The following is a 15,787-nucleotide window of genomic DNA, read 5'->3' on the forward strand; positions in this document are numbered from 1 at the left end:
CATGATCTCCTTATTAACTCCACCTCTTCCTCCTCTCTTCACTTAGCCCCTGCTGGCTCGGCTGGCACCTCTCCCCTTCCTGCTACCTCTGCTCCTGCCCCTGCCCCTACCCCTGCCCCTCCTGCTCCTGCCCCTTCCTCCGCTGCCCCAGATGCTGCTGCTGCTGCAGGAGCCCAGCCCCTTGCTGATGGCTTCACCTCTCCAACTCCCCCTGCTGTTTCTTCCACACCCTCTACAGGTGAGTGTCTGCTCCAGGTCGTGGGCAGATGAGCCGAGATGTGATCACAGTCCAAGGCTTTTCAGAGTTCCTTCAGAAGCAGTGATCTTTTTAAATATAGCTAGAAAATATCTGTTAATATCCAGTTATAAGCTGTTGGTTATAGCAGACAATTCAAGGTATGCTGGTTTCATAAAAAACAATCATTTTATCTGTTGCACTTTGGATACTGAGAGTCTCATAGAAAAATTAGGTTTGGGGGAAAAAGGCAGTGGTGGTTCTGGGTCTCATTATTCTCTTCCAGTAATGGAATTAAAAAAGGGGCATCTAGCAAAGTTTAATATATATAACTTGCCTCTCCGATGCCTTGGAATGATAAGTCTCCTTTCAACAAACTGTTAAAAAGGACGGGTTTTTTGTGTTCAATGTATTTATTTGGCAGAATAGTACTAAACTATTTTGCTTAATAGGTGGTATTTATAGTGTATATTACAACTTGCTTTATTAATGCTTATGAAATCACTGTTTTTTATTTCCTCATTTGCTAATGTTGCAGCATTGGTACTTACTAACTGTAACAGTGCTGTATTAGCTTTTGATTAGATGTTATGTTGCATTGTAAAGATCTGCTTTAGGCAGTCAAATTCATCAATAGATATGTGCTTCCTTGCTTTTGATGATAGCGGAGTCTTATTCCAGGGTTGTGAATTGGTTTGTGTATTTAGTAATGTTGACCTCTCATAGTAAGAATTTCATCAGGTGCCAGAAGCATTCCTGAAGTAGTATTTATTTTAAGGTGCCCTGGCACATATAAAATTAGAAAATACTTGTACTAGAATCTATGACTATGACTAGAAGCTTCTGAACTGCGATGAATTTTGGTTCCAGGAAGTCATCCTGATGTCTAAACTTCTTTGGTGTTTAGAAGATGAGGTGTGTCAGACGGGACCTCAAACAGTTTTCAGTTTTTGATGCACTATGAATATTCCAGTTCTTGAGCCATATTGCTTCTGCATTTTTGACAAATCAAAATCAAGCAGAATAAACATTGTAATGGCTAGAAATTCATATTTACAATTTGGTAAGAGAAATTTCAAGTTAATTGCTATTTTTAGGATCTTTTGTTTCCCTGTTTTATTAGTGAAGTGCTTGCATGGCTTCTCCGAAATAAAATATATGAAGAGACTAATTAGTTTACCTTTTATGGGTTTGCAGTTTTTGCTCCTTATGGATCTCTTACCATTTTCCTTCTCTCCTCCCTTCTCTCCGATTACCACCAATTTCTGCAGCACTTTAAATTAACAGGGAGACACACTGGAAAGGCTCACGAGGAAAAATGTGAAAAAGCATATGTACTAGGTGGATTGTTTGGTAGCTGTTTTCATTCCTCATCTGTAGAAGATGCATCATTTGAAACTTATATACCTGTACAAAACAGGAGGAATGTGAATCTCTAGTTCATGCATTTGCTCTTAGAAGCACGTAACACAGCAAACTACTTGCATTTTCTGTACGGACTTAGTGTGAAGTTTTGCAAAGCAATCAAAACATAGCGGAGAACCTCCTACCACAGTGTATGAGAACAGAACAATGCAGATATTTAAAAAATAACTCATTCATGTGTTATGTTTCCTTATTTACTTCCCTGCATGCATCCCTCCTCAACCACAATAAACACTCCTACCCCCCTCATTTTTTGCTAACCATGAAATTTTGCTGTAGTCCATATAACGGAGGCAGAATCATTAGGGAGGAGAATAATCCATATTGATGTATGAAATCCAGTTTACTGAATACCGCTAGATACAGTATATGAGCTGCAGAACTTTATGGGAGCACAGATGATAACTTCATGTCTTGTTTCATGATTAGTGTTGGGTTCTGATGAGTGAGATGCAAAGTTAATTGCTAGTTTTTTGTTAGTGTCCTGTGAAAAAGATGTATTGCTTAGTTAGATTCAGAATCAATTATTTTGATATGCAAGTTGATTAGAATGGAAAGCAAGCTTTTTAAGGAGTTGTTTCAATTGATAGCTTCATGAAAGAGGATCCTTGAGTGTGATTTCATTTATTCTATCCTTCAGGCAGTTTCTAACATTCTCTTTTCCCCAGATGATCCTCTGCATGTTTCTTGGACAGCGCTGAGATAGTTAGTATTGTTGTGTCATTCCATTGTAGAAGGTAACATCTTTGAGTCTTAGAGATGACAGACAGTTAGTTTGTGCATACTTTGGTTGCTTAATTGCTGGACTATGAAGTGTTTCATTTTTTGCAGGCTTGTAAATCTGCAAAAGGTTATTATAACACATTATATAAAATGAATTAACTAGAAATTATTTTCTATCGTTTTGAAACTTTGTAGCTTACATGCCTTTGCATTTTCTTGCTGACTCTTGCTAGCAATTCTGAGCATAGGCAGTTGGGAGAGTTATTTTTTGTGTTGCTATTGAGACATTCAGTGTTCTGCCAGTCTGGCAGCTGAACTGGCTGAATGCTCCCTAGGATGCAGACTTTCTTTAAAAACAACAACAACAACAACAACAAAACCAAAAAACCCCCCAAACTTTCCAAGCCTTTGAATCTTGAATGTCGACATGAAAAAGCCAGGCTTCATTCTTCTCTTTGCTAACACATCTCTCTCTCTAACCTAGGCCACCCAGTTCAGTTCTACAGCATGAACAGACCTGCGTCTCGGCACACGCCCCCGACAATAGGGGGTTCTTTGCCGTATCGGCGTCCTCCTTCAATCACATCACAGACGAGCCTTCAGAACCAGATGAATGGAGGGCCTTTTTATAACCAGAACCCAGGTAAGAAAGTGGTTCTGCTGTGTTGAATTCAGCACGGTGGTGAATTGACTGGGCTTCAGATCTCTGAAACCTTCTGTTCTGTCTCTGTAGTAGATGTTACAGTTAGTGTCAGGTAAGTTGCGGTATGTTCCTGGTAGCCGTGCCGAAGCTATGGTCCAAGTATAGAGCATTCAGCTTCCACTGTGGCAAGCAGCCTAGAACAATGCAAGATTTGTTGCCAGATAAATTACTCTTGATGTCACTGATTTGTGTAATCCCCATTAGACAAGCTTTAGTCCTTTACTATACCATGCCCCATATATCTGTCTTGGTGTGGGATGAGTATATGATTTTGTACCAGAACACTATTCTTCGTTAATCAGTCTGCATGCTTGTATGATTTTTCCTTCTGATTAATGGACAGTCCAAGAAGGTGCCCTTGTTTTATAAGGGTAAGTCATCAGACGTCTGAGAAACATCAGTGGTGTTAGGTAGTATGGGATGCAGGGGAGCTGTGTCATCTGTTAAGTTTCATATGTGATGTTATTTTAATGGATGACCTGTCAGGAGTGGTGTGTCCTGTATGTCAGGGAAAAATGCAGCAGCTGTTCGTCTCAGGAGCCTTTTTCCCTGTGCTTCTGGTGAGAGACAAAGGTATTCGTACCAGAGTAGGAGAGGCTTTTTGACAAAGATGCAGAAAGATGCAAAGGGCATATGAAAGGTTCCTCGTTAGAAATACCCGATTACAAGCCAGACTGAATGTTGACTTGCAAGCACTTCAGTGCTGTTGTGCTGTTTTTAAATTGTTCACTGAACTTGAAATCAGGTCAGATGCTGCAAACTGCTTTTAAGGGATTGGATTAGGTTCAAGTATTACTACTTGTGAACTAGCCTGCAACGAGATGCGTGTGCTTAACTTAAGTAGGAAATGGATGGTCCTGCTGAGGGCATGGGAAAGGAGGAAGATGTATGACTAAACTGCAGCCTAGCTGCCTGAAATACACAGTATTTGTTTAGCACATTATGTGCATACTGAAGGTTAGAGGGGATGGACAAGAAGGAAAGGGACATAGCTGTAAAGGGAACCCTTCAGGATTACCTTTGCAGTAAACAGGATTTTTAATATATCCAGAGTTTTTGACATCTGCTGTGCGTTTCTGCTTTAGGAAAGGGATAACTCTCTGGAAGTTATGGTTGCATTGTCAAAATGTAGTCATAGAAGATGCCAAATAGACTCTGAATAAGCTGTGTAACCGCAGTTCAGCCTGTGTACCCAGAAAGAAAGTAATGATTACAGTGATTAGTCACTGGAACTGTAAATCACAAAGAAAATGCTTCAATGATAGTACCATACTTGATACAACATAAATAAGCAGCTGTAGTAAGAGATTTTCTTTTTAAGGTTGTTGTACTTAGCAGAATACAGAATTTATTAGCTTTGTAGTTAGACTAAAACAGGGTTTTTGGGGCCTGCGCCTCGGAGGAAGAGGATGCGCAGGCAAGGACAGTTGTTGAAGACCCTATGAACAGAGGGTCTGTTGTGTCTGTGAGGAGCAGGAGGGAGCAGTGGCAGGGCAGGGGCCACGGCTGCTTCTCAGCATTCCTGAAGGGAGGGAGAAAACACAAACTTAGGGCTTGTAGGTGTGAAAAGTTTGTTCTCCTTTCTCTTTGCAGGTTGTTTGGCAATAAAGGAATACTGTTTTTCCACTTGCGTTTTTCTTTAGTGTGTTGGGATAGTCATTCTGGTTTATTGAGTTTGTAGGACAGTGAAAGACACCTGTCCTATTCTATTCTTTTGAATAACATTTCTAAGGCAATGTAATTTCTCTACTTCATGTCGAGACTTTTTTTAACAATTGAAAAGAAAATGTTAAGTGCAGATTGTAACTGATCTTAGCATATGTCTGTCCCAAAGCCACTGTTGCCAGCCATGTCACCTAACAAGTGGGGTAAATTTAGCTACCTTAGATATCAGTAGCAATATAGGTGCCAGCAGCATGGAGCTCAGTACAGGTTAAAAAAACTGAGAAAAACTTGGTGGGCACTGGGACAGTGGTCTGCACTGCACGCACTTTATACAGCTATGTTCTTACCAGGCCAGAGCGAGCCAATGTAAAGTGCTCTTGTGCATTTCTGAATTAATTTAAAGCAATCGTGTAGGTAAACCTATAATCCACCACTGGTGTATGTGGAAGGAAGCTGGGTGGGAGGGCTTAAGCTGATGTTTTTCTTGCCTTTTGAGATAGCAGGAGTACAGTAGAGTTCTTCTAATACATTTTATAAATGCAGTCATTAATAAAACATGTTTTGTATCAGCTTCTGAAGGCCAAAATTAGCTTAGAGTCATTATGTATCATAGAGAAGCAAATAATATGCTAGTCCCCGCACTGCATGTAGACTGAAGCACGGAACTCAACAAATAGATGCAATAAACAAGGAGTGATGTCAGCTAGTGTTAGCATCACCATTTTGATTAAACTAAACAAAAGGATTTTCCATAGTTGCCTCAAGTGCTCATCTAGAGTAATTTTTTCTTTTACCTGGAAAAGCTAGTTACCTCCTTCAATGAATTACATATAGCGCATGAACAAAGCACGATGAAGAGACCTAGGAAACTAAAGCTTAGTCTCGTACAATAGGTACGAATCTTATGAATTCATATGATTTTGAATAGAGAAAACATTTTGAAATGGAGCATTTTTTATAGCATATATAATTAAAAAGGCTGAGATTTCATAGTTACACAGGAATGCCGAATTCCTGAATATTACTGCATTTCCATGCAGCTTGAAATTCAAATTCCCTTTTCCTGCTTTGAAAAATCCAACACAAAACCTTTTCCCAACTACTATGGTTACTCTTGAAGGAACAAATACTCTTTAGGGTCACTTCATTCAAGTCAAAGAAGATGTAATTAGAAAAGCATTTCGATTTTCTCAAGAAATAGCAATTAAATGGTGAGATAATGGAGCTTGCTTTGTATGGAGTTGCAAGTAGGTTTCTGCAACAAAAAGGATGATGGTTCCTTTATGCTTTCTTTTTGTTTGGGGTGCATGGTAGCGTTAGGAGTGTGAAAGAGAGTGGCAGAAGAAATTCAAAGAGCTTCTGAAAATAGTTACGGAAAGAAAATAAATGAGAGGAAATTTTGAGACATAAATTTTAAATGCCTTGGAGTTCTCTTCACTTTCTATGGTGATGTGAATTAATTCTGAAAATACTAAATCATTACATGGAAGTTTTCTTACCAACTCTGGAATTAGCTGAAATTTAATTAGTTCTGTTCTGCAAGCTAAACAAATATACTGGTACATGTAAATGTAGACTTTTTCCCCTCTTTTCTTGGACCTGATTAAATGTTTTGTATGCCACCACTAATGAGAAAGTTATTTAATTGTGCTTGTCCTGGGGTGTGTTTTCTGAAAAATAATCTTGTACCTGCTTCAAAAAAGCAATTGTACTGCATTATCCTTGCAAAACGGTCATGAAACCTTACACAGTAAAATCTTCTCACAACTTTCATTCCTGGCTCAGACCAGAATTTAGTGTTATAACATTTTTAAACTGAATCATATTATATTCTTTAAATGTGAATTCACATGTATTGTACAAAAAGATGGCTCTTCTGGTGCCAGTAAAACAGCTCTATAGACGTCAAGGTTGTGGTCTGCAAATCAGGTGGAAAGGAAATGAGCCAGCACATCTGGAATAGGCTCTGCTGTTGCGCAGCAGCACGCTGTGTTTTGTTCTACGGGCAAGGCCCCTGGTCAGAAGCTCTGTTGTTGTCCACGTACGTTCAGTTTCTCAAAGGCCTCTTTCTCTGTTTCATCTGAAATAACTGACTCATTTGATTTTTGGCTTGTGTTTTGAAGAAAACTAGTTATATCCATTTTTAGTACTAAGGATTTATGGTTGCTGTTACAGAAAAGATGTGTTCTCTCTTACCTCCAGAAATGTTTTGTTGATCTAAAAGGTGGGGGATTATGGTGAGAATCCTCTTGATGTATTTGTTTGGTCTGTTCATAAAGTCCTGTATTGCTGCAGTAATAAAATTCAGCAAAGGGAGTTTCATAATTAGATCAGAGAAGCAATTCAGTATGGGTTCTTGACCTTATGAAAAAGAGTTGGGTTGGTAATTTTAAAAATAGAGAAATCTTGAAGTAAGAATTAGGAATATGCCTAGACCACCTGAGCTATTTTTCTTTGGATATCATCCTTTTTATCTCAGCTTCTTGGCAGACTGCTACATTGTCTGAGTGGTGATGATGTCTACTCTCCTGTTTGCTGCTTTGTTGTGTTTCTAACTGAATGCTTCTTTCTTTTTAATTTCTGTGGCAGCATCCCTTGCTCCTCCTCCCCCCTCCATCCTACAGGTAACTCCACAGTTACCATTAATGGGATTTGTGGCCAGAGTTCAAGAAAACAGTAAGTTTGCTGCTTCCTTGTGCTATGATTTATTACTGGATGTGGCTTTTGTTTTGAGTGGACAAAAGATTTGCCTGTATATAGCCAGAATTCTGCCTTCTTTACTGCCTCTTCAAGTTTGTGTGAAATTGCTAAGCGGGGGGAAAGGAAAGAATTTTATTGGAAGAACCTGATCCTTCCTTCTCTGCATTTTGTTGTCTCGAGTGTATTTCCACAAGTTCTAGCTGTTGTTCCCAGTGCCACTAGCTGGGATTGGGAGTATTACTTCAAGTTGCTGCCATGGTTCTAGAGACATTTTCATGGTTACATCGCTGTTCCTTTTCAGTTTCAGATACTCCTCCTCCGCCACCACCTGTGGATGAGCCGGTGTTTGATGAATCCCCACCTCCACCCCCACCTCCAGAGGATTATGAGGAAGAGGAAGCAGCTGTGGTGGAGTACAGTGATCCCTATGCTGAAGAGGACCCTCCTTGGGCACCAAGGACCTACTTAGAAAAGGGTAGGTTTAAAGCCAGTAGAGATGCTAGGGTCGCTTTTGTAATAGCGTTTTGCGTATGGTTCTACCATCCAGCTTGGGATATGAGGTCTGCATAGATTCCTCCTTTGGCCCGTATTTGGTGGTGTGGCAGAGGTGCTCCTCCAAACAGCAACTTAACCAAAGTTAAGCTGCTCTGCTGAGTCCGTCTCTCTCACCCCTTCCTCTGTAAAGGGAGGAGATAATGATTAGCTGGCTAATTACAGATTTTTTAAATCCTCTGTAATCTCCTTAAGACTCGCCTCTCGGTAGTCTGCTTGATCCTAATTATCAAACTCATAAGAGGGTAGAAATGAATGAATCAGTGCTGCTATCCCATTTGAAATTTGAACATGTGGGTGCATTTGGAGAAGTGTGGGTTTGGGGCCCTGGAGGCTGTGACACTATCCGTGTGGAGCTGTGCTGAGCTAAAAAGCCATGGGTTGCTGTAGGATTGATTAACTCGGGCATTGCCATGTGGCTGCAGCTACATGTCTTCCAGTGCTGGAGCAGGTGTGGAGATATATTGGAATAAAGCTACAGGTAAAATAACAGAGTAGATAAATGGCTCGGCAGCACTCGGATATGAAAACCTCTACTGCCTGGTGTTCTCCTGTGAAACAGGGCATTGTTCCTCTAAATAAATAAAGGGTGATTGTCACGCTGTCATGCTATGAAGGTTCGATAGCAACAACTGAGACAGTAATATAATAATAATAAAAAAGATGTTTATTTCCTCACACAAGTTCTTGGATTAGTAACATCCATTAGAATAATGCGATTACTAATTTAGGAAGGATAACACAAAACCATCAGTTACTAATTTAGAAAGGATAACCTGAAACCATCGATTACTGCGTTATTAATTGGAAGGACTGCTTATCCCTACTTGAAAGCTAGCTTGTTCACTCTCCTAGTGAGAGGGCTCTCAACCTCGAGGAGTTCCCTTAACCCAGTGTCCCAGGAAAAGGGGAGGGGGGGAATACTCACGGTCCAGCCGGAGAGGATGGTCAGGTCACGTTCCCGTCCCTGCTCAAACTCTCCTAGCTCCCAAGTCTCTTTTTATACGGCTGGGGCTCTGGGCAAACACTGCTTTTGCTGACTTTTAGCAAGTTTTGCAATCACAGGACTGTCTGTCTGCTTGGGAGGACCCTGCTAGCGAGGCAAGACCCCAACACCTCCGTATTGTTTCTTCCCTCCCCGGGGGTCCGTGCAGATTCCAGGTGGCAGACTTCACTTCTCCAGTCTTGTTAATCATTCCGCAGCCTTGCGCATATCAGTCCTTGCGCATATCGGTTGGTAGACGACTTTAGTCCTGTTAAGTCCTCTGTTCAACAGCTTTGTGCAGGTCAGCTCTTGTGCTATCAGTTCTTCTGCATATCAATTGACAAACTTCAGTCCTGTTAACTCTTCACTCGCCCATCAGTGATATAAAATGTAGTGCTGCAAAGCAGCCAGGCATCCCAGCTAGGTGACTGTTAGATGCATTCAGTTTGCACCAGGGGGGAAAAATTCAGGAATGCCATAAAGATAAACCCGCTGTAGGAGCTCAGGGAAAAAAAAAGACTACTGAAGGAGAACTTTCTGCCAGCTCCAGCCCAAAGAAAATGCCACTATTCCCAGCGGAGATGGAGGGAAAATCTATTTTCTTTTCCTTCCTAGATGGTATAACGGCTTAGTGCAAGGAGTATTCAGGCTTTGCTGACAAGCTGAGACCATTTGTCAGACAAAATGGCTGACTTGCAGGGTCTTTACATGACTTGCTTTATCTATTGACCTTTCCACAGCCCTGATTGACGGCAAATGTCACTATTATTCAGTTGATGCACACAGACGCTTTGTTTGATTAAACATTGCTTCAGCTTATTTGTGTCAGGGAAGCTTATTTCCAGGAGGGGAGGGCAGGACAAAAGGGAGCTCATATACAAAGCACTCTTCTTGCTGTACAGTCTGCAGGGGATTGCTCATGACTGATATTAGTTACCTGACTTCACAAAATTAGGTTGGGGCAGGAGAGGAGAGGGGAAGGGGTTCATGACTTGGCATTTCTTTCTGTGGGGGTAGATGGCAAATTTCTTCAGGTTAGGATCAGTACAGGTCACTTCAGCAGATATTTGATGTGCTCTGTTACTTAATTAACTCTTCTTTACCAGGCAGTACAGAGAATGCACAGTGCCCACCCAGCTTCACTGTGGTTGATTCTGTTGACGTATTTTCTGCTGGAAAAAGCTTGCAGATACGTTACTGTTTGACAGGAACGAGTCTCAAGATTTTTCTCTCTACTACGTTTCCAGCCATAAGACACTTTTATCCAAACTCAACATTTGTAAAACTATCTTTGTTCTGTTTCTGTTATTCCTGCCACCTGGCTCTCAGCAAATCTTCAGTGGCATTTCAGCTAACAAGAAAAAAGGAGCCCACAGCACCCTGCCTCTTTATAGTGTCTCTTACTAATGCAAAAGTATATATATTTTTTGATGTGACAGTTGTCAGTTGGAACTATAGTTAAGTATAGGACCAAATGCCAGCTGAATCAGTTGACAATTGTGTGCTGCTGTGATTGAAATCCCTTGTTACTGCTTGCATTTCTCTCTAAGTTTTAGGATTTTTTTCTCCTTTAGTTATAGTTCCTTTGGCTTTCAGTACAATGGAGTAGAAAACAGGATGCTTTTCTGGTCCTATCTGAGAGGGCAGAATTACATTCCCATTCTCATTCTCTCCCTTTTGCTCTGCAGTAGCTTGTGTTGGTATGTGTGTTTGTTCACTGAACCTTCCCCTCTTCCCGAGCTTTAGTTGGGGCCAGAACAACTCCGCTGTGGAAGGCATAGCCGCAATGAGAGTGGGTCCCTAGGCTGGCATTGCAGCAGCTGCTTTTAGACTACTGAGGTACTGAAGAGATAAATGAAAGAAGGTCCATCCTAGGCAAAATTGTACAAAAGCTAAAGAAATCAAATGGGCAAACAGAGGAGGGCAGCAAGAGGATTACACATCATCCTTCAGTGTGACCCTTGTAAACTTCTTCTGGGAACTCAAAGCAAATAAACATTTAGTCCAGCGCAAAGTAGGATGAAGAAAACCATTTGTTTCTGTTGTCAAAGAAAATCTGGAAATGTTTCTCTTCCTAGCAGTTACCTTTTCCTTCACAGTGGCAGCAGCTTGAATTTGCCTTATCTGTCACTGCGAGGAAGGTGCTTCTGGGCATTTGCTCCTAGATATAGTCTGGACTGAGCTCTGTGTTTAATGACTGTGTATGTGTCTGAAGATACCTCTAAACTATTGTTAGGCAGTTGTCCCAACAGTTTGTTTTATTGAAAAGCAAGTTCAGATCTACAGTACTTTTTTAAACAGTAAATTCTGTCATGGCTTGGAGTAGGAGAATTGGTGTTTCTGTATACTTTACTGTGTCTGTCAGTGATCAGGCCAGGGAAGGTGGAGTGTTAAAGACTCATTTGAACAGACAAGTACACCAAATACAGTGCTTTTGAAGGGGACCTGCAGGAAATCAGAGGTATGCATTAAATGTGAATAGCAACCATAGGTAATTAAAGTATAGCTGGGATATAAAAGTATGATTTGCAGGAGTAGGGAGCACTAAAAGGGCAAAGAAGTATGAGCTCATGTCATATATTCAGATGAAAATACAAGCCGTACAGAAGAAGAAAGACTTGATATACAAATCTGTCCTGCGATTGTCTGGTGCCTAGTCTACACAGCCAGCTCTTCTCGTTCTCCTCCTCATTCCCCCCCATATTCACATGCTCCCCAGTGGATGCAGTGTCATTCTTCTGATACGAAAGCTTCCCTTTGGGCCTTAATTTGCCCAGAAACTGTAACTTCCTGGCTCAGTCACCGTCATCAGGAGGTGCAGGCCTCTTCAGCATTTAGCGATCAGGTGTGTTCAGTTTTGAAGCCAGGTAGCTCGCATGAGGCAGGGATGCGTCTGCAAACTGTCTTCACGCGGCATGTAGCAGTACAGAGGTCTAGCCTGTACGAACACCCTTCCAAGGTCAGCTTGCCTCTTCTCATCCGAAGTTCGCTCTGTAGCTGAGTGGGAAGGAGAGGGAAGAGGCTCTGTAGCTGGTGTCCCCCAGGCTCTCTGGCTTTTTGCACTTACAAGATCATTGATTTCAGCAGTGTCTGAACAGGTCTGAGTTGCTATGTTTGCACAGCATGTGGAACTATTAAGGGGGTATACAGAGAGGTTAAAGCATTCAACAGAACAGGTAACAGTAGATTTATAAATTTAGAAAGAATGCAATGACTGCATTCAGTTTTCAGTATGGTTTGATCTGGCCTCTGTATTGCTCCTGACTGTGGGTTTTTTGGATTTGTTTTTTTTTTCTGGGGTGTTTGTGGAGGAGTGAAGCCAGCAAATCGTAGTGGCGTGTGGCGTGGGAAACAGCTTTATATCTGAAGAAATGATGACACTTCAAATATAGCATATTTTTCTGATCTGCTTTTCTATCACTGACTTCCATGAGCTGGTGAGCTGAAATAATTTATATAAGTGTGTATGTGCACGATCTATCTCAAGCCCAGGTACTTTTGGTATGAGATTCATGGGGGCAAATCATGTGGGATAAAGAAACCATAATGGAAGTCTTTAAAGATAAGCTGGAGAAAGTCAAACTTTTAGTTTAAACCCTTTCCCTGCAGAAAAACAAAAGTACTGGAAACAAAACATTCTCTCATATTGATGTAGAGTCCCATCCAAAAACTTAGTCATCTAGTTTTGGAAATGAAAAAACTAAAAGGTCTAAAAAGATTTGTCTGTTCTAAAAAAACCAAAAACACTTGTAAAAGTTATGAGCAACTGAAGTGCTTACAATATATGAAGAACTGTTAAGAAATAGTTTTAGGATACCAGAAAACAGTGAGATACTGACATACATGGGGATTGAGTTGTAAACAACTGTTTACATTCAGCCCATGTCTTGAGATTTGACTGCTTTGCTGGAGTTGGGAGAGAAGTGCTTGACTGTATTTTTTGTAGCTAGCAAGCAAGCTTTAAAGTTAATGAAAAGCCCCTTGCTGAAAGAGGGCTTTCATACTCAAAAACATGTATCCTTCACCTGCAAAATAGTTATTTCTATGGCAATGCCTTAAGTTCCTATAAATAGGATTCTGCTACATGGTTCAGAGCGGACAGAACCGATTCTGAGAAAGGAAATGGCCGTTCAAATACAATTATCCCCAGTAAGGAGAGTAGCAATATCTAGGATCTGTGCTTGTTCTTTTGGCTTGCCTTTATTTAAGTTCATATGAAAGTATTTCTAACAGGATGAGTGTATGTAACCCTTGTGAACATGTGCGTGTAGATGCTGGGATGCCAGGGAGGTGTCAAACACAGAAAGTTGCCATATATCGAGGTCGGGTTCAGTATGTTCCTGTTCTGTAAAGCGGTCATACACTGGGAGAGGTATATTTAATATTAAGTCATATTCTAACCTACAGCTGAGGAAAGAAGTGAGTAGTAGGTCAATTTTAAGCAGCTGGAGAAGCTTTTAGGTAGAATACAGTTACTGAGGATGTTGAACCTGAGGACGTTACCACGTGACTGTAATAGCAACAGCTGACTAGGAGTGTCCGAGAGAGCACACTGCACCCCTGCGGTTTCCACTGAGCTGTGTGTCTGGGTGCATGGCATGAGAAGGTAAGAAACTGTCCCAACTGTGCAAATCAGATGAACAGAAACGGGTTGGCAGAAGGAAGAAGTTCCCTCATTGCATATAGAGAAAGAGTATGGTCACAGCTGTCAAATTTCAGTTGGAGAATCAGTCTGGCCTACAGTTGTGGTCAGCTTTATGTAACAAGAGTTCAGCCAAATTCAGTGTAATTGTTGGAGAATCAGAGAAAGATCATTGATTGGAAGAATATCAACTAAGTGAGTAATTCTGTTTTTCATCTCTGCATTGAAATGTCTTCAGATACAAACTAAAGCAGGTCCTGGCTCGGTCTTGCAGGGAAGGATGCCACCTCCTGAGTCAGTATTGCTGCTTCCTGCCTCATCTGGAGCTTTTCTTGCAGTACTGGCCTGGGCTCCCTGTGAATCGTGGTATGTGACAGGCTCACAGCTTGAAGTGGTGGGACTATAGACAGAAGGATTAAACAGTCATTTAGAGAGGAAAGTTGCCAGTACAAAAGTGACACACAGGAGGAAGCAATAGTGATGGAAGAACAAAACCAGGCTTCAGGTAATTTTATAAGAGGCTTAAAAAGCAGCAAATTTTCATCACAAACTGAGGGAAAAGTTTCCTACTTGTGGACATGGAACAATGGATGCATTCAGTATTTATCAGAAGGGACTAGAGTACTCTGGCAAATGAAAAAGGAATTGGAAGTTGCCATGATCCTCAGGTTGTTAGTATATGTGTAAGGCATTTTCATGTAAATCGAGAGAATGAAGAACAGCAGCATGATGAATCTAGAAAGAAATGTTTTAAAATGAATAGGTACAGAAAACAGTTAAAAAGGAATTTTGAAAGACTTTAATTGCACATGTGTTCATATAGGGCTGATAATCATTTCTGTTTTCCACACTAAAAATGATGCTAAGAATTTATTCATTTCCACTTTCATGTTTTGTTTCCTTAGAATGGCATGTCTAAAACTGGTTAGAATGAATTAGTTTACAACTACACTGGTATGAGCATAAAGCCAGCAACATGGGTTTTCTAAATATGCGCTGGATGAATGATACAAATCTCCAGCTCTGGACACTTATTTAAAAAATCTTCTTCTACATATTTTGATTCTTCACTGGTCTTGATTTGTATATGTTACTTTACAGTCCCCTCAGGAGCCAGGTTTCCATAGTAAATATTTGTGTTGATACCTTTGCTTCCTCAACAGGAAACATCATCTTTTCCTCTGAAAAGAATTATGAATTTAGTAGGACTCTTGGATGCTGCACTCCTGAACACATGCTGTTAATTTTTTCCCCTTGGTTTGGTTTAGGGTGTCTTCCTTTCTGTCTCCAGTACAAGGATTTAGGATCCCTGTCCGACATGCATTTTGTTTCAAGGGCAGTGCTGTGTGTTTCATTGCCAAGTGCTCAAAGCAGTGATTGATGCTATTTGTAAAAGCAGTATTCAGTCTGGCATAGCTAATCTTCTGTATGGTGCACATAATCATAGAACTACGGATGGAAAAACTTTTCGGTGAAGTTGATGTCTGTTTTCTGCCATTTCAGGACAATACTCTCCTTAATATTTGCCAGTGCTTTGTCCAATTTCTTTGACTTTCCAAAGCAGCTTCCATGCCTTCAGTAACATAAACTATTCTGCAGCTGTAAGAAAATTTTCCTGATATGTTAAGCCTACATTTTGTTTGAGAGAGCCACCTTACTCCCAGTTCTCAACTGGAACTCACTTATCTTGGTACTATAAACCCAAGAAGTCACTACTAGCTACTGGGACATGCACATGGCAGATTTTAAATGTGGAGGTAGCTAGGGTAGATGTAAGTGTGGAGCCTTGGCTCATTCCTACTGTGATCTGAAAAAGGCTCTTATAACTTTCCCTCTTCCATGTTTTCCTGCTGACCTGTTACTTGTGCAGAGATCTGGTTTTGCTCATATCTAATGCATGAATCTTGGAACTGGTCTGAGTGGTCACAGCCACAGGGAGTTACACAACCTCCTGGTATCATTCCACACCAGATGTTTATGATCTATTTGTAACCTTTTCCCTCTGATGGGTCTGGAGGGGGAGCATTTGGTGTGGTCCTGAGTGCATGTAGATAATGAGAACAGAGGATTTAGTAGTAGAGAGTCTTGTAGTCCTGGATAATGTGTTTCAAAGCATGAGCTCTTATAAAAGAGGTTAGAAAAAAATACCCATCTGAG

The 15,787-nt window shown here is 40.9% G+C and overlaps 1 protein-coding gene across 4 annotated transcripts in view; it reads left to right on the forward strand.

Moving 5' to 3' along the window:
• The window catches only part of ABI2 (abl interactor 2), a 77,009-nt gene that overhangs the window by 54,789 nt on the left and 6,433 nt on the right, over positions 1–15,787 (forward strand). For 2 of the 4 annotated variants that reach the window (XM_067298759.1, XM_067298761.1), the window contains exons 7-9: positions 2,868–3,026; positions 7,341–7,427; positions 7,753–7,926. In XM_067298759.1, coding sequence (XP_067154860.1) covers positions 2,868–3,026; positions 7,341–7,427; positions 7,753–7,926 — 420 coding nt within the window. The remainder of the gene's footprint in view (positions 1–2,867; positions 3,027–7,340; positions 7,428–7,752; positions 7,927–15,787) is intronic. The other 2 variants (XM_067298762.1, XM_067298763.1) reach the window with 1 other exon arrangement.

Source organism: Apteryx mantelli, chromosome 6 (assembly GCF_036417845.1).
Source record: "Apteryx mantelli isolate bAptMan1 chromosome 6, bAptMan1.hap1, whole genome shotgun sequence".
NCBI lineage: Eukaryota > Metazoa > Chordata > Aves > Apterygiformes > Apterygidae > Apteryx > Apteryx mantelli.